Consider the following 19,723-nt stretch of genomic DNA (forward strand, 5'->3'; position numbering starts at 1 on the left):
TTTTATCAGCAGAGCAATATGTTGGATTTGTGATTTCTCCGGTAGAACGTCGATGTTCAATAGAAATGGGTTGAACATCTGGGGAATACAATGGAATACATGCATCCATTCCTGATAGAAAAACCGCAGTTACTTCAAAAGCACATTCGAAGAAAAAAAGTTATGATAACTGTCACATGATAGATTTTTTCTTTGATTTCGAAGAAACTGAACTCCATAAAACCCCAAATTGCAACTTTATTAGATTTTTGGGTCTTTCCATCATTGGTTTTAAATTTTGAGGTGATTTAAAACCAGAGCCCAAAAACAACGCATTTATGATTCAACAGCAGACATCGCAGTTTCAACCCGCTATAGGTATCATCAGTGGTGTAAGGCCAAACCACAAGTACATTGTTGGACTCCACAGTCCTGTCCACCTTCCCCAAAAAGATTCGATCTGTGGGACAGACAGAGATAAACGATAAACATGGCTCCCCAAAGCTGTCTGCTGTTGAATCATAAGTTAAGACTCTGATATTTGGCCTCATGCCTTGCAGTGAAAACTGCTGCGAAGGACAAAGAATAAATCTCGTCGGCGGTCGATATCGAAGTTTAGTTTTGCAACTGTCCGCTTTGGGAAGTCTCGTTTATATTTAATAATCTATAATTGAGTTCTTCAAGTTTAATACAAACTCCTCAACTCCTATTCCCTGTATTCTTTTTGTCGATGATTGCCCTTAGCGTTCTTCAGATTTTGTTCCAAGTGTCTCCGCCACGTATGAATACTCATATTAAATAAGTATAATTTTTTACGCTTCGATCATTATCAGATGAAACCTGAAAGACTTTAGATAGTCAAAACGGATAAAGAACAGGTAGTCTCGTGAAATTTTAGGGTTTCTCAAATAACCATTCCTGAATCGAAGACGATTATTTATATTTTGTCGAACATTGGATTGATATCAGTCATGCATCAGGTATATTATTACATAATTAGTGATTATAATTGCCTGATGATTGTGTAATAAGTACTATTTTTCATTTTGTATTGTTTTACTTCATTTCTCTCCTTTTCTTAATGAGTTTTTTGTCAAGTTACACTGTAATCAGAAATCATGCCTGATATCGACTAAGTTTGCCTTTTTCCTTTGTTCCAGATGTTTTACCACATTTGGAATAGAATAATTATGAATTCATGCAAACATGTGATGAATAAAGTCATTCAATATAATTATTATTATTATAATTTCAGGGTATCGCGGAGTACAGTGATTTACTATACGTCGTAACCTCCCGCGAGAGCCAGTCAGTTAAAAAATGCACCCTGATTCACTGAGAAATATGAAAGAATATGAATTGATATTCAAAAAAATGAGGTAGTGAGTAAATATGTTGAAATATGTTTTTTCCGTTAACCAGCTGTCGCACCCCTGCGAACGACAGCCGAAACTTGTGCGACAGCAAGTGCGGTTTGAACCACCGACTTACACATCTGTCGATGGAGAGAATGATCAAAACACCCACGTCGAACCGCCCGGCCACCGACCTACCTAATTGATTCATCTTTTTTATTTTGTGTTTCTAAGTCATTTTTGTGAAAGAAGTTAGTGTGTTTATCAAGAAGTCGTCATCAGTAGGTTAGGTTAGGTCCAAAATGAGTGGGTCTATTCGACTCTCCACCGCAACCCTCAAGGGTTTATTGTGGCTCACGCATATTCACACTCGACCAAATGAACCCAGCGTCTTAACGAAGCCGATAAAGCTGTATGGTGAGTGGTCTTTCAGATGGTAAAAGTACGGCTCTGCCGAACGCTAAAAACCTGATTCGGTCCCCAGCGAGGCAGGCACAAAGTATGTGCTCTGCTGTTTCATCATTTTCCAAACAGGTGCGACAAAGACTGTCTTCCGACAGTCCGAGTATCTGCATATGATGATTCAAATGACAGTGACCTGTAAGAAGGCCTGTTAGACATCTTAGTTCATCCTTACTGGTAGTCCAACAACTGTTTGGTATCAAGCTTCGAATGGTGAATGGTGAATTCCAGCCAGAATGGTGAATTCCAGCCAATCCTGGAATATTCTGCCAGAAATCCATAAATCTTCTTGCCATCCAGATGTTCAATCTTTGTTTGGCAAAGCCTAAAGCGATGCCAATGACAGGTTTTGGTCCGATGAAATTGCTTGCAGCACCCTCCTTTGCAAGGGCGAGTCAGCAGCCTCATTGCCTTCCAGGCCAGTATGGCCAGGAATCCAGACCAGAAACAATCTGTTGTTAAGTCTTTCTATCGAGGAGAGTCGTTTTTGGCAATTATCTATCGAAATGTAGACGTTGTTCGGAAGCCAAAAGCTTCCAACGCCGCTTGACCGTCCAAGATTATTTTTATTGCCTCGTTTATGAAGTTGAATTATTCCAATCTCTCCGCACACAATTCAACAGCGTAAATTTCTGCTTGAAAAACAGTCGCATAGGTTGATATCTCTGTCCTGGGTCTGCAACTGAAAATACCTGCGCTAGAACCGAAAGGTGTTTTTGATCCATCTGTGAACCAACAACTATTTTCTTCTCCCTGAGGATCCAATCCTCTCCACTCGGAAAAAGTACAGCAAAAGGCAGTTCCTAGTTGACAGTTGGAGGCATAATGTCAGAGGTCATTTCCAGATTGCTGTGACTTCCAGTGTCAGCCAGCAGTCTAGTATACTCTGCATCAGATTTCTTTGTGCTTTGTGTCATCAGTAACTCGTGTTTAATAATTTTGATTGGCAAAAAAAGTGAGGAATTATGCATACACTTATTTTAAGTGTCGAAGGATAAAACCTGCCTCTGTTTCCAGAATTGGAAAAAAATCTAATGATTTTCACAGTTTTGTCTTCACTGGTTCGCTTCAGTATCCAACGTACTCGACAAATGGCAAAAAAGTTCTGAAATGTGGAATATATCAATGTTATGTTATGGATTTTCTGAAATATTCGATGTAGTGAAAGGTGTTCTTTCATATTAGTGTGTTACAGTCTCACAGTTATCCATAAAGACAGCTAGCCAAGTACGATCAATTTCTAAAGAGATTTCCGAAATACACATTTCTCCAGATATAAGAATATACGCTGAGAGTGAGATTCATTGGCAATCATTCTCGTGAATTTCATTTGTTCGGACTTCCATTGTCGAATATTTGAAATCCCTGAAAAAACCTATAGTGTCGTTGCTTTTCGAGTTTGAAAGCCGTGGGTTTTTGGAATTTCTTCCTGACATTTCGCTGGCGCGAGTGGCTAGTTTCTTCAGAGGTTTAACCATCATGGCTTGCTGTCCGATGACTACCCTTTTAGGCTTCGTAAAGCATATTTATGCCTTGTCAAGTAATCAGTTGTGTTTGTACCTGAATTTGTACCTGTATTCGTACCTGCACTTGAACCTGGAACATTAACAATCTTGCTACCTAGCAGGTAGCAAGATTGTTAATGTTAATGCCACTCACGCCAGCGAAACGTCAGGAAGGAAATTCCAAAAACCCACGGCTTTCAAACTCGAAAAGCAACGACACTGAAAATCTCAGCCGTGAAAGTCTAAACCATTTTGTCAGAACCTATACAATTAAAAATAAAAAGAGTAGCTGAAAATAATTATACTGAGAAACAAACCCTGAAATAAAATTACAGTGAAATAAAATACAATAAAAAAAATAAAACAATAAGACAAAAAATAAATAAAAATCAAAATTAGGAGATTTCAAGCCAAGTTACTTCACGTCTCGATTGTTAGTATCCACAATAGTCTTCCAGTGATGACTGGACGAATTCCTCCGAGAGATGACTATTTATGGGTCATTCGAGTACTTTCACTTATTCCCTCCTCCCTCTCTCCGTTTCACCAGTTTAGCGGGAGATGATCGTTTGGAGGGAGTTGGCCATTTTCCGCTTGGTCATGGATTTCCATATATAGCGTATCTCTACGCTAGCTTGGATGAATACATTGTTGGATAACATATATGCGGCTTCTGTGAATTTCCTCCTGAACCAGTCTTTCTCCATGGGTATGATCCCAGCTTGGGACCACTTGATGTTATGTTGATGAGTCCAAACATCATTCCTATTTGCTGGTTTCCCCTCGCTGTGTGTGTTTCTAGTGCTCGACAATGCGGACTTTCAACGGCCCCTTAGTTTCACCAATGTAGGATTTTCCGCACTCACAGGCTATCCGGTAAATGCAATTCTTGGAATCGCAGTCCGCGTTCGTTGGCCTGATTTTCGTGAGTTTGCTACGGATAGTGTTTTCGGATCTGAAGCATGTTCTGAAATTGTGCCCGATATCCTTATCCCTTCCGACAATTCTCTGATGTTGGGAAGTGCAAGCACTGGTTTTGACGGATTCTCTTCCTTGCGAGGCTCTTGCTGTCTTTTAGCCAAAGTCTGTTTTACCATCACTTTGGAATAACCATTCTGTTGAAGACCGTTTTTGATGATGCCTAATTCCTTCTCCAGACTTTTCTTCGGATTACAGAGCCCGAAAGCATGATCTACTAGAGTCTTGATGATTTCCTCTTTCAACCGATTGATAGTGGTTGGATTCATAGTTCACATACTGTCCCGTGTGAGTGGGTTTTCGTTATACAGATGTTTCCTACTTAGTTTCGGTCGTCTTCACCGGTACATCTAAGAAGGCAATTCTTTCATGACTGCCTTCTCGATATTGAAAGTGATGTAAGGTCTTACGCTGTTGATGTGCTTCAGGAAGGCGTCTAGTTCCATAATATGAAGGTGTTGTCAACGTATCTCAACCAGACTCGGAGTTTCTTGTAGGCTTCTTCAATGGCCAGAGTTTCAACCACTCCATATATATGTTGGCTATAACTGGTGTAAATAATTCGTTCTTGAGTTGGAAATAGCAGTTTGGTACACATCATCATAGCAATTCCATAAATACTTCTATCGGTAAGTTTGTTCTATCTTCCAGCTCCCCGTCTTCGGATTCGTATGATGTATGATTTGGAGTGCTCTGTATGATTTGGAGTGCTTCTTAGACCGGAACGTTGGTGCAAAGGCTTTTTACGTCGAAACTGATTAGTTGATTTTGCTCTGTGACTTCGATTGCCCCTAGTAGTTCGACGAAATGCCTTGAATTCTTCACGAAAGATCATGTTTTTTCTAGTAATGGTTATATTATCGGGAGTAAAAATCTAGACAAGTTTTGAGTAGCCGAATCTCTGGAGCTGATGATCGGTCTGAGCGAAACACCCTTCTTGTGGATTTTGGGTAGTCCATACAAGGGAGGGGGCATACAGAGGAAGCCATCCGAAGATGCGGACCTGAATCGTTCAGAACGAACTTACCGATAGAAGTAGTTATGGAATTACCAGGATGCTATGTACGAAACTGCTGTTTTCAGCTGAAGGACGAATTCCTTACACAAAATGAGGATAACCTGTGAGTACGGGAAATCCTATATCGGTGAAACTAAGAGGCCGTTGAAAGTCCGCATTGCATAAAAATTCTACGCAAAAGCGGTTCGATACGTTTTTCCTATTGATGAGTTAGATATTCGAAATCAAAATTTTAGGGCTTCAACATATTTTTGACAAACAACAGAAAAAGTGGATTCATATTTGAATAAACGGGATATTGAAATTGCATATAGAACAGATGGTAATACGTTAGGAAAGTTAGTTAAAAATAATGAAAATAAAACATCCAAATTGTAGAAATCGGCAGTATAAAAATCAAAGTGTGGAACGTGTCCTAAGATATACATTGGTCGAACTGGCAGAACATAAAAGAATCGTATCCAGGTACATCATATGATCTATGTAAATAAGAAAACAAGTTCACCACATTCAAATCATCTTTTAGAAGAAAATCATATCTTCAACGAAGATTTCGAAATTTTACACATAGAAATTGAAGGTTTAAAGCTGAATCATTTGGAAGCAATGGAAATTATTAAACTTAAAAATTCGAACATTCTAATGAATTTAGCTGGAGTTCTATCCCAACACCAAACCATTATTTCAACACCTCGACACGTGTTTCGATCACCAAGTGATCATTTCAAGAGAATTGATACAATGTAATTTAGGTAACCATCATTGGAGATGTACCTAACGTATATGAAAGTTGTAGATGTTTTAGGTAATTTGATCGAGTGGGTAAATCTGCGCTAGCTTGGCTGAATATATTGTTGGATAACATATATGCGGCTTCTTTGAATTTCCTCCTGAACCAGTCTTCCTCCTTGAGTATGATCCCAGCTTGGGACCACTTGATGTTATGTTGATGAGTCCAAACATGCTCTGCTATTCCTGATTTGCTGGTTTTCCCTCGCTGTGTGTGTTTGTAGTGCTCGACAATGCGGACTTTCAACGGCCCCTTAGTTTCACTGATATAGGATTTTCCGCACTCACAGGCTATCCGGTAAATGCAATTTACAACAGGAAGTCTCAATTGTGATTACGTCGAGTATATAAATATCGGAGTAGGAATGTACTTTTAGTACGTAATTCGCTACGAGAAAGCTACTGTGTTAGCGAAACATATCGTGATATATTTTTTAAATAAAGTTTGTGGAGATCAAATCGTAAAGTGTAGGCAGTTTATAAAAGAACATAGTTATGTACAATATCTATAAGTTTCTTTGATGTTACATACATTACTCAAAAATTGATAACCGTGATATTGATAATCCTTTTGTCAATGTTGCGATTCAAGACTAGTTAGTTAGCAAACCTATTTGAAGAGACTCATGGAAATTTATTTATTTATTTATTATCAAATATTTCACTTGCTGAAAGGTACATTGGAAAAATATGAAAAAAACATATCTTCCAATATACAATAACAAGGAAAACGTCAGCTTACAAGAGAAAAAAACTATAGGTATTTACAAATGATTTGCCAAATGAACAAGAAACACAAATAACATGGAGAGGGATAAAATCATCGATAAAATTCCTCCAAGGAGTAGCAATTTTTTTCAATTAAAAAAGTTTTCAATGTTGATTTAAAAATATTTATATTACGTCTGATTTGTTGAAAATTTTCGGTCCAAGATAAAGATGGCTTTTCTGGTAGACGGCTGTTCGATGTGATCGAGATACTAGCAAATTTCCAGAGCGAGTTGGATAATCATGAGTTTGCTTGTTCGATAGAAAACTTGATTTATTATTATGAACAAAAATACATATTTCATAAACATATAGATATCCCAACAACTGTGAGAAGTTTCAGGTTTTTGAAAGAGCTCCTGCATGACTCTCTCCATCCAAGTTTAGCAATTATTCGAACTGTCGACTTTTGTAATATGAAAATCCTTTCCACGGATGATCCCGTACCCCAATTCAAAATCCCGTATCGCAAATGACAATGAATAGTGGCATAGTACAGACTAAACAAGATTTCAGCATTAAAGTAGTTAGACAAGAATCTTAACGCATAACAATGTTTACGTAGCTTTTCACAAAGTGAGTCGATATGTGGTGTCCAGGTGAGTCTGTAATCAACTGTGATGCCTAATAATTCAGTTTCCTTAGAGGATTCTTTATGAAAATCATCATCCTTATATATACTGAAAATCTCGGACTCATTTGTAACCATAGTAAATTTCATCAGCACAGTTTTAGTTATATTGAATTTTAGGTGATTTTTACTTACCCATATTATAACTTGCTGGTATACCTTTCCAGTAAGAACTGATAGAGTTGCCGAGTCTTCCTCTGTTAAAAAGAAATTTGTATCATCCGCATATGTCACCACGTGTACTGATGAAAGTTGTTGAAAATAGTGGAACAAGTCATTCGCAAAAATGATGAAGAAAAGTGGTTCGAACATAGATCCTTGAGGGACACCTTGCTCTATTTTCCGTGGTTCACTCACAGTGACGTCAACAATAACTCGTTGAATTCTGCCTTGCAGGTATGATTTAATTAACTTGTGAGCAGTCCCTCTCACGCCATATCGTTCCAATTTCTGTAGCCGTAGTTCATGGTTCACGGTGTCGAAAGCTCTTGAAAAATCTATAAATAAGCCACAAATGTGTAATTTGCAATCAAGAGCATTTATAATGTGTTCACTGAAATCACATAGAGCTGTTTCCTGGTGAATTCATGTTGGTTTGATGAGAGAATGTTATTCATAGAAAGGAAGGAAATTAATTGATTTTTGATATTCAACTCAAATACTTTTGATACACTAGAAAGCAAACTAATGCCCCTATAGTTTTCATACAAATTTTTATCACCCTTTTTATAAATTGGAACAATTTAGCAATTTTCAGTTTGTCAGGAAACATTCCATATTCTAGTGATATGTTAACGATGTGATGCAGCGAATATATGAAATGATCTTGATTTCCAATTTCTCTACAAAAGCTTGAAACCGAAATTGCGGTATCTCATTTAGATATTTTTGAAATAACCAACTTTTGATCAAGAACTTTATTCATAAAGAACACTTTAAGTGTCCTTTATGAATAAATATCATATTTCGTTCGAGAATCATTAGATGTGAACTCAATCGTCAATATAACCATTAAACGTATTTAATAATCTTTACATATTGATTCAATTCCAGTCATAACATCACCAATCATAAGTCAGTATTCGACATCAAAAAGCCAGCCATAAACTCGTTTGATACAACATCCGTATTGTGGTTTGTGGTTTGCGTGTTACGTTTCGATTTCCGGGAATACGCTGCTGCATGACAATTTGATTTATATCCTGATCTGGGAGCAGGGAATTGCTCTGAAAATGTACACAAAATTCCAATACAGATAAGGAAGAACTGCATTTCAATCGAACATGAAGTAGTAGAGTAAATTTCATCAACAGAAATATCTTTTAATTTCGAATTCAGCAAAATCAATATATTTTTATCATCATGATGTATCAACTGAAAAATGTCACAGATGGTGAATTATTGGTGAGGAAGTTCAGGAGAGCTATCTTGTTCGAAATCGATCGGGAAATTCTGAAATGATTTTTATTTGGAACAAAAATTTTACGTACCGAAAAATGTGCATTTTCAACAAGTGTCTGTCTATTTTTTCATACTGTTTCAATCAATAGAGAATCCCCTGAAATGTAGTAAAAGGCAAACTGAAAAGTTCACCCGAAAAGTTACTGCGTAATTTAAACTACTCGAAAGTCCAATTAGTCAGTAACTTGTATTCATAAATTTTGCCTACAAATTGAGAAAAATCAATTGAACTCAATCAACTGATACCCATTGAAAGTGCAGGGTTGAGAGGCAATATATATAAACTGATGTTATCTAGAAAGAAGAATGCAATGCGTAAAAATTGACGGCAGACTCAATCACTTTGAAACTGTGGAATTTGGAGTCCCATAAGGTACAGTACTGGGCCCCATTTTATTCAACATATACCTAAATGATTTATACAATGTCACATAATCAGCTTCGCGGATGACACCGCAATCTTCTATTCTGGTGAAAATTGACAACAGTTATTTGGCAGAGTCGAGAAAGATTTTCTAAAAAAAACAATGGTTCGACTCCAAATTATTCACGATTAATTTTGATAAGACAAAATGTCTTCCGTTTTTAAGCATCAATAACAATTTTCCGGATATTTCACATCTATCAATCACCGACAATAATAACACCTTCACTATACCCATAATCAGTAACATAAAATACTTGGGAGTCTACTTAGATAGTCACATGAAATGAGACACTCACAAAAAAAAGCTCACTTTCAAATTGACAAGCCTCATAGTAAAGTTTAAACATATCATTTAATTTCTTGAAATAAGATACTTGAGAATGTTATACTTCGCACTGGTGGAATTACAATTGAGGTACGGAATAATAGCTTGGGGAGGTGCCTACAATACTCAAATGAACGGACTCGACGTACTCCAGAAATGGATACTAAAGATAATATACTCGAGAGATCGATTACATTCCAGTGATGGAATTTATCAACTAGCAAATATTGTAGATACTAAACAATTATTTTTGAACACCTTGATAGTGAAGCAGAAAAAAGAAGGATCTAAAAATTACTATGTGCACATATATGTATAATACTCGGAAAGGAGATAACCACCTCGCAGTGACTTTCGTCTCTAAAACAATATCCCAACGTTCATCATATTTCCTTAAACCCAGAGTATACAATGCAGTTCCTAGTGAACTGAAAACAATCCACTCGCTAAGCCTATTCAAGAAAAAACAGAAAAATTTGATTTCACACCTTCCTAGATCAATCACCCATCAACTGATCGATATAAAGAATAATTTCTGAAATAATACAATATATATGTATATATATATATATATATATATATATATATATATATATATATATATATATATATATATATATATATATATATATATATGTGTGTGTATATGCCTAAACAGATTTTTAAGCAGATGTGTATATGTATGTATACGGTAATTGATTTTTCGTCAACACGTATACACTTTTATCTTTTATTATTTACTATCATTATTCATTGTTCCACGACAAGCATGTGTTTTTGGGAATTATCACTCATATTTATTCATTTATATTTCATTCCATAATATAATACTATGTAAATTATGTACAAAAATAGCATCAAAACCATTTACCTACCTGCTTAAATTATTATGTATCATATAATTAACTCTGTCATTTATTCTAGTAAATAAATATATTATAAAAAAATATATTGACACTGAGCTTTCTCGAGTGGTTAACGTTTTCTAAACCAGTATTCACTATAAAATTCTCGCCTCAAACTGTAATGATTCTAATTTCTTTTGACACAAGTCAAAAGAATGCCTAACTAATTCAAAAACTGAGGTAGGATCGAATTCAATACAATAAAATTAATCGGGCAATACATGAATTTCGTTTTTTTCACTGGGATAATGACTAAACTCTTGACTTTGATGTGAAACATCACAGACCGGGAACCCGTGACGGAAATTTTGACCCCATTTTTTACCGTCTGCCTTTTTCAGAGGACATATTTACAGCCACAAGCAACATTATTATATGTTAAATGAATTTTTTCCCATGTTACACATGCTCAAACATTAACTCTAGTTTGTATTAAAGAAAAGTTTCTTTGACCAACATTTTACCGTCTGCCATTCATGCGACCGGAAGGCTAGGTTACGCAACCCACAAAAAAAAAATTTGCAGACGATTACATGGTGTTCTGAATGAAGCATGAATTTTTTATTTAACCAAAAAAATGCTTGACTAAAATTAATTTTTTACCGTCTGCCAAGTACAGCGTAGACTAACAATAGCATGAAATGAACGAATTTTCACAAGGCAGATGATTTACCACTGTATGAATAATTTAAAGGCATTAGTTAATTAACAATTTTTTTACAGTGACACTGAAACATTTTTTACCGTCTGCCTCTCGAATGTAATAAAGTTCCATAATTAAAATGTCCTGCGACAACTGTTGGCAGACAAATTGGCAATGTTTTAAGTACAGGCAGACGCGACTGAACTTGCAAAAAAATTAATAACCTTTACCAACATTTTACCGTCTGCCATTGTTTCCTTGCAATATATGTATATGATTATTAAGTAAACGATTGATCAATTGGCAGACGAATGGACGGTGTTCATACAACTGAAAAATATTTTTTAATTTGCAAAAAAACCGTAATAACTTTTGACCAACGTTTTACCATCTGCCATTGTTTTCTTGCAACATATAATTATTGAATAGACGAACTGTCAATTGGCAGACGAATAGACCGTGAATGATACGTGAACATATGCTACTACATTTATTCAATTTCGATCAATTACGTGAGGTAGTATTTTCGATATTTTCATGCTGAATTTTCATTTCATTGAGTTCTCATAATTTCTCAAATACTGACGTACCTGCAGATGTTAATATAATTTTCTTGAATGTGTTCAGGCGTAGCAGGTCCTTCGAACCAGTTAAATGTATACTGTCCATTATCATTGTGACACCAGCCATAATTTAATAGGCCTAATTGAGATGGAATTTTATCAAAAGAATTGGTCCACATGTTTGATATATATGCTGCTCTTCATATTTGTTGCTGTAACTCTCTGACACATGGTGGTACATTGGATGCGTCAAACGATGTAACTTGTTTCTTAAAAGACTCCATGTCATCTATCACTCCGTAATATCTTTCAAATATTCGAACTCTCGCTTCATTCATGAGACTTTGGATAACATATGTTTGGTTGTTCCATACATACGGTATACAAATTCTTCGATTATTGGCGCAGTGTCGGCAACCAAAGAAGGATTCGCCAATTCTGCAAAAGCTTTTTTAAACTTTTCGTTGCCCATTAAAATCGACAAAGGTTTTTTGAATTTTTTGTAAAAAGCTGGTGTAAAATAACAGCCGGTTAAGGCATGGAATGCAGTTAAACCAGCGCAAAGCTGAAAGCCAAGAGCCCGGCCGATTTATGTGGCATTTATGAATCTGCAATTGTTTCTAAAACCAAATTGTGAAGTAACATTGACACTCGTGTCATCACAAATTGTCTACCACTCTCATCTACACAGTTTGTCTACTTAATAATTATATATTGCAAGGAAACAACGGTAGACGGTAAAACGTTGGTCAAAGTTATTAGTTTCTTTCTGAAAATTAAAAAATATTTTTCAGTTGTATATACACGATCTATTCGTCTGCCGATTGACAATTTGTCTACCTAATAATAATATAGGGCAGATGCACCGTTTGTGGCCACTTTAAGGAGTTTGGTGTCGTCGATTAAAGCTAGACCATTAATTACATGACAATTTTTCACTTTCATCACATTGAAGGAAACTGTAAATGTTGTTGATTTTGAAAGACGGGCATAATAATATGGTATATGATGGAATCGGCCGATACTTGATGAAAATCCATAACTAACGTATTCCAAAAACACTTTATTGTGAGATTTTCACTAAATTGTTTTACAAAAACGCAACACGTGTTTCGCCATACAATGGCTTCATCTGGCGTGTCTTTCAAAGACACGCCAGATGAAGCCATTGTATGGCGAAACACGTATTGCGTTTTTGTAAAACAATTTAGCGAAAATCTCACAATAAAGTGTTTTTGGAATACGTTATAATAATATGGTATACGGATTAAAAAGAGATAGATTCAATAAAATTCTAGTTGAATACAATTTCGCCAGTTGTAGCCACCTTTTCACCAGTTCTGGCCAGGAAGAGATCCGGTTGTGGCCACTGAGTGTGGCCACAATAGGAAGATAGGCACCTATATAATAATCATTTAATACATATTTTATTAAATATCATAAGTGAAATGCAGAATCAAGTGTGATAATATTTAATTTTCACTTTGAAAACAACAAAAATTACAAACAGATACATATACACAATAAAGAAATTATTATAGGAATTGCTTCATTTCAGGAACCGACAAAGCCCCTCTTGTATTCATGATATTAGGCTCATTTATTTTCAAAATAATATCCTTCCTTTCATATCAGAGGAGGTCCGGTGGATCAGGCCATTTCCAATAATGTATCCCACTTTTCTGCATTGCGCAGCAGTAATATTCACCATTATTTTGTTCTTCATTTGGTTAATCCTTCTTAATGCATTTTTCGTATTTTGGAGCATCTTCATCAAATGGATAAAGTCCACATGTTCTAAATCCCGAAATTATAGTTTGAGAGAAATCTTGTTGAGTAAGGATTGAGTTCAATGCAATAGGTATATCCTTTTTCTGGATAGCTCTACATTCGTGCTCATATATCCATTTTTTAGTAATTTTTTTTCAGGCTTGCTTCAGGGGATAAAAGAAGGCGACATCTAATGGTTGCATCAAATGTGTAGTGTTTGGTGGTAGGCAAATTAAAATTATACCATTCGCACGGCATATATTGCTTAGATGTAAAGATAAATGAGAAGCGGGTCCATCCATAAACACGATAACTTGCCTTGGAATTGCATTAGTGTCCAAAAAACTTATGAAAATATTCGCAAAATATTCGTAAAATTGTTTGCTCTACATCCATCCTGAATCGGAGATCCCAACAACCCAGTCTTTAGGAGCGGATGTAACATATACTTTTAGTAATCGTTTAAACTTGTAGATTGTGAGTGACGGTGCAATTTTTCCTTCTGCATTAACTGTCATCAATGTTGTCACATTATCCTTATCAGACGTATCGACGTCGTAAATGTTTTGGTGTAAATGTGTAGTGTTTGGTGGTAGGCAAATTAAAATTATACCATTCGTACGGCATATATTGCTTAGATGTAAAGATAAATGGAAAGCGTGTCCATCCATAAACACGATAACTGGCCTTGGAATTGCATTAGAGTCCAAAAAACTTATGAAAATATTCGCGAAATATTCGTAAAATTGTTTGCTCTGCATCCATCCTGAATCGGAGATCCCAACAGCCCAGTCTTTAGGAGCGGATGTAACATATACTTTTGGTAATCGTTTAAACTTGTAGATTGTGAGTGGCGGTGCAATTTTTCCTTCTGCATCAACTGTCATCAATGTTGTCACATTATCCTCATAGGACCTTATAGGACCGAGGACCAGTGAACCTTTGGGAGATAAAAAAATGGCAGTCTCATCCATGTTAAATATGCGTTTCGGATCGTTCAATGCTTCACGGTCTAAGCCTAATAGTTCTGTAGTTTCGTTAAACCAACGTCGTATGCGACTTTCGGAAACTGCTGCTCTTCCTTTGTTGATGAACTCGGCGTGTTTTCGACTATTTTCTGGATGACGTTTCAAGAACGACTCAAACCATTTTTTCCTGGTGTTTTTTTTATAACTTTTGGATCTACTTGACATTCTCACATTATTCTTCGAACAGAATACATTAGGCCTTCTCTATTCATAGGAAAACCCTTAGCGGCACAATCAAGTATCCAAGTTACAACCAGTCCCAATTCACATTCAGGTCCTACTCGTCTACACTCATCAGCCGTTTTGCCTTCTAGTCTATTTCTTAAAGATGTCCTTGGCACATTAAATTTTTTGGCAGCAGTAGCGACGTGCATGTTTTCTTCCCTGACTGCTTCCAAGGCTTCTCTCATGGCATTATCTGTGTATTGGAATAATTTTCTTGAAGTCATTTTTCCTGTAAAAGAAAACATCTCTTTATCCTTTTCTCATGCAGTTGGTTTGAGAATTATTATCTCTTTCTATCACGTGGCCACAACTGGATTTCGTGTTCCATTTGTGGCCACTAAGTGGCTACTTTCAGAACGACCAGCCAATTCGCGCACAAGTTGTGGCCACTGTTGATTTAAATATTTAAAGGTTACAAAGCTCCTTGTGACAATTAAAATTACTTCGGAATGAGTAACAAAAGTCAAATAACACCTATGACAACCATCAGTCTCATGTAATTTCATCAAAATGTTGTTTGAACTTACCTTATGTTTCTTAACGAATTCCTCAAGTAAAACATGAAATGCCACCATCACCAAACGAAAGCTGAATTTACACTGAACTGTTGCGTACGCAAAACACAGAACGTCGCATTTAAAGTCCGAATAATATCAAAGAATTGGGAGAACTGAAATGTTATTGGCTATTTCTATGCCAAAGAGAAATATTCAAGCATCTTTTCGCGGTTGGCCACAAGGGGTGCAATGGCAACAAACGGTGCATCTGCCAACGGTGCCAACTAAACTTCTCTGAAGAGGTTAAATACCTTGGTATTATCCTCGACAAGAAGCTAACATGGAACTCTCATCTACAGAGTAGAGCAAAAAGAGCATACGTGGCTTATGAGCAATGTCGGAGGACAGTGGGACGCGCATGGGGCCTTTCACCCCGTGTAGTCGCCTGGATCTACACTGCAATAATAAGACCTATGTTAACGTATGGAGCCATTGCATGGGGACCGAAAGTTCTACAAGCAACAGCCATCCAAAAATTATATCAAATACAGCGACTGGCTTGTTTAAACATCACAGGAGCCATGAGAATAACACCAACCACGGCAATGGAATTGATCACGGGTCTGACCCCTCTGGATCTGTACGTTAAGGAGGTTGCGTTAATGGCCATGGTACGATTGCACACGGCTGGTGTAAACCTAGAAGTAGGAATGGGTCGATTGAGGCTGAGCCTATGGCTGGAAGCGCTTAGTGCGCAATCTCTGCTGCAGGCAACAAGTGATGCAATTGAACCCAGGTTTGTGTTTAATAAACCCTACAAAATACAAATTAAGCAGAACACAGAGTCTGCTACAAATGCAATACGGATTTATACAGATGGCTCAAAAACCAAAGAAGGTTCAGGATGTGGAGTGTACTCCAGATCACTAAGCCTAAGGATTAAATGGGGAATGGGAAGAAATACCAGCGTGGTCCAAATAGAACTGGCTGGTATCTCAATCGCCACAAAAGAAATAACCAAGAAAAGAATTTCTGGCAAAAACATAACAATCTGCACTGATAGCAGACAAGCACTATTAGCCTTGAACAGACACCGTGTTACTTCAGGGCTAGCACTAGAGTGCCACCAAGATTTAGCCAAAGCCTCGGTAGATAATAACATTATCCTGAGGTGGGTTAAAGGGCACGAAAGGAGTAAAGGTAATCGCATTGCCAAGGAAGCGGCTGGACTAAGAATTTTAGGACCAAGTGGCACCCACGGCCTGATGACTTCGACAATTGCGGAACTAGTCAAATGTTACACCCATGCTCAATCTTTAAAGAGATGGGATGAAATCAAAGGATGTAATCTTGCCAGGATCACCTTGGGCGACCCTGGGAAGCTGGCGCCGAAGAAATATCTGGCGATGACCAGGAAAAATCTACGCCTTACAGTAGGATTTCTGACTGGTCACTGTCAGCTAAGGAAACACCTACATAATATGGGGCTAGTGGACACACCTCTATGCAGGATGTGTGAACAGGAAGATGAGACTGTCAGGCATGTCCTGTGCGAGTGCCCGGAGTTATCGTCAATAAGAGAGTGTGTGTTCGGCGAGTCTTGGCCTACACCTGCCGATTTAAAGGAGATGTCTCCCAGCGACCTGTCCACCTTCCTGGAAAGGACAGGATGGACGACGACCTAGGAGGACAACTCCTCGGGATGATGTACAATGGGTCACATGTGGCCTAAGTGCGTGGGCTTACACTCACCCTCCCTACTCTACAGATACAGATACAGAATATCAAACAATTGGGAGAACTGAAATGTTATTGGCTATTTCTATGCCAAAGAGAAATATTCAAGCATCTTTTCGCGGTTGGCCACAAGGGGTGCAATGGCAACAAACGGTGCATCTGCCCTATATTGCAAGGAAACAATAGCAGACGGTAAAATGTCGGTAAAAGTTATTACTTTTTTCAACAAATTAAAAATATTTTTCAGTTATATTAACACAGTCTATTGTCTGCCATTAATTTTTCTCTGTAATTTTAATACTGAAGTTTATATCTTACCAAGTTTCATAAACACTGTAAAAAAATTGTTAATTAACTAATGCCTATGAATTATTAATACAATGGCAAACCGTCTGCCTTGTGAAAATTCGTTCATTTCATGCTACTGTTAGTCTACGCTGTGCTTGGCAGACGGTAAAAAATTGATTTTAGTTAACCATTTTTTTGGTTGAATGAAAAGATCATGCTTTATCCAGAACACCATGTGACCGTCTGCCAATTATTTTTTTTGTGGGTTGCGGAACCTAGCCTTCCAGTCGCATGAATGGCAGACGGAAAACGGAAAAAGTTTTTTTATGCGAACTAGAGTTGATGTTTGAGCATGTGTAACATGGGAAAAAAATTCGTTCAACGCATAATATTGTTGCTTGTGGCTGTAAATATGTCCTCTGAAAAAGGCAGACGGTAAAAAATGGGGTCAAAATTTCTGTCACGGGCTGCCGGTCTATAGCCGCACGTGAAACCGATTGCTGGCATAGCGACGGGTCGCCATGGCAAGCGACTGTGCGATTTTCTTCTCACTGGTGATGTCATCACCTGAAGACGATTGTGGATGCAAACAATCGAAACGTCGTGAAGTAACTTGGCTTGAAATCTTTCCATCTTAATTTTCACTTCTTGTTAATTGTTCAATTTTTTCATTGTAATTTCGGTTTTTTGCTCAATAAATTGATGAATGTAGCCGTTACTTCGTGGTAGGAAAATATCATGAGAAATGAGAAATGAAACTTTCTATGTTTTTTATCCCTTTTATTTGTAACTTACGTTACTGGATTTTCGTCCTATAAGAACATTTTCAAATTTATATAGGTACCTATGTACTTATAAAATGTACAAGTTTGAAAATGTCCTTGTAAGACGAAACTGCAGTAACGTTAGTTACAAATAAATGTGGTAAAAACATATAAAGTTAAATTTCCCATTGATCATGGTTACTTTTTTAGCTAATCTTTTTAATTTTATTGATTCCTTCAGAGATTTCAAGTCATTTTATATCATATTAGACAATGGAAGTCCGAACTAATGAAAAGTAAAAATATGTGTTGTAAATTTCAGAATCTTATTCCTAAAAATTTTCAAAACTATTAAGCCTCTCTGGTTTGTTTAAGATTCTAACTGGTGATATTGAATTTGACTTATAATTGTTCATAACCCAACAACTTCAAATTTCAAATTATCCCATTATTTTCTTCAAATTGGCGATTCTCTCTATGCTATATCAAATTAGTTTCTCAATATCATAATTTTGAAGATCTACAGATGAAATCATTGGAAACGAGTAATTTTAGAAAATGCTCAATTATGTTTCTCAACATTCAGACGATTTCAATTATAGAATTTTCAACAAAATCGTACGATCAGAAGTAAAATCCGGAAGTGACCTGATTTTGACGGATTCGAAACCTCTTCAATATAAGAATTACGAATTTATAATTTGTTGTACAATACGATGATTTTATCATTAACAACAGTGGTAATTTTTTCATGTAACGTAAAGATATGTCGAAAGTTGAAAATAAAATGTTCATATTTTGTCTTAACATCTCCAAGCAACTTCACATATGCTCTTCATACGAGTTTCAAAATTCTTCTATCACACGCACGCACATCACTTATTGTTTATTAGTATCGAATACATGACTTGGTGTTTTGGTTGGTTTCCTGATTTTGTCGTGTCGTGTCAGTGTCAGTGAAGAAGAGAACTTCGACCACGCCACTGAAGATGACTGCCGCAGTTGCAGTCGAAACGTTTGTAGATCATAACCAAAGGATACCCGGAAACCAACCAAAACATTGGTTAGGTTAGGTTACGTTAGGTCTAAAGTGAGTGAGTCTATTCGACCCTCCAACGCAACCCGCAAGAGTTTATTGTGGCTCACACCTATTCACACTCGACCAAATAAACCCAGCTTCTTAACGAAGCTGATTAGTTTTTATGGTGAGGGGTCTTTCAGGTCAGATAGTAAGAGTACAGCTCTGCCGAATTCCAAAAACCAGATTCAATCCCCAGCGGGGCAGGCACAAAATATATGCTATGCAGTTTCATCATTTTCCAAACAGAGGCGACACACACCATCTTCCGACACTCCGAGTCTCTGCATGTGATGATTCAAATGACAGTGACCTGTAAGAAGGCCGGTTAGACATCGTAAAACATCCCTTCTGTAGTTCTACAACTTCGAAGGGTGAATAAACGCCTTGGAGTGAGCCAATCCTGGAAGATTCTGCCAGAAGTCCATAAATCTTCTTGCCATCCAGGTGTTCAATATTTGTTTGGCAAAGTCTAAAGCGATGCCAATGACAGGTTCTGGTCCTTTGCAAGGGAGTCAGCAGTTTCA

The 19,723-nt window shown here is 37.0% G+C and overlaps 1 protein-coding gene across 1 annotated transcript in view; it reads right to left on the reverse strand.

Moving 5' to 3' along the window:
* Positions 1 to 8,484: 8,484 nt before the first annotated feature.
* Positions 8,485 to 19,723, reverse strand: part of dsd (attractin-like protein dsd) — a 48,061-nt gene continuing 36,822 nt past the window's right edge. Inside the window, exon 7 of the mRNA XM_074172401.1 lies at positions 8,485 to 8,711. Coding sequence (XP_074028502.1) covers positions 8,681 to 8,711 — 31 coding nt within the window. The 3' untranslated portion in view covers positions 8,485 to 8,680. The remainder of the gene's footprint in view (positions 8,712 to 19,723) is intronic.

The sequence above is a fragment of the Leptinotarsa decemlineata genome, unplaced genomic scaffold (assembly GCF_025532065.1).
Source record: "Leptinotarsa decemlineata unplaced genomic scaffold, Ldec_3_MD MMD2_tig00000090_RagTag_RagTag, whole genome shotgun sequence".
NCBI lineage: Eukaryota > Metazoa > Arthropoda > Insecta > Coleoptera > Chrysomelidae > Leptinotarsa > Leptinotarsa decemlineata.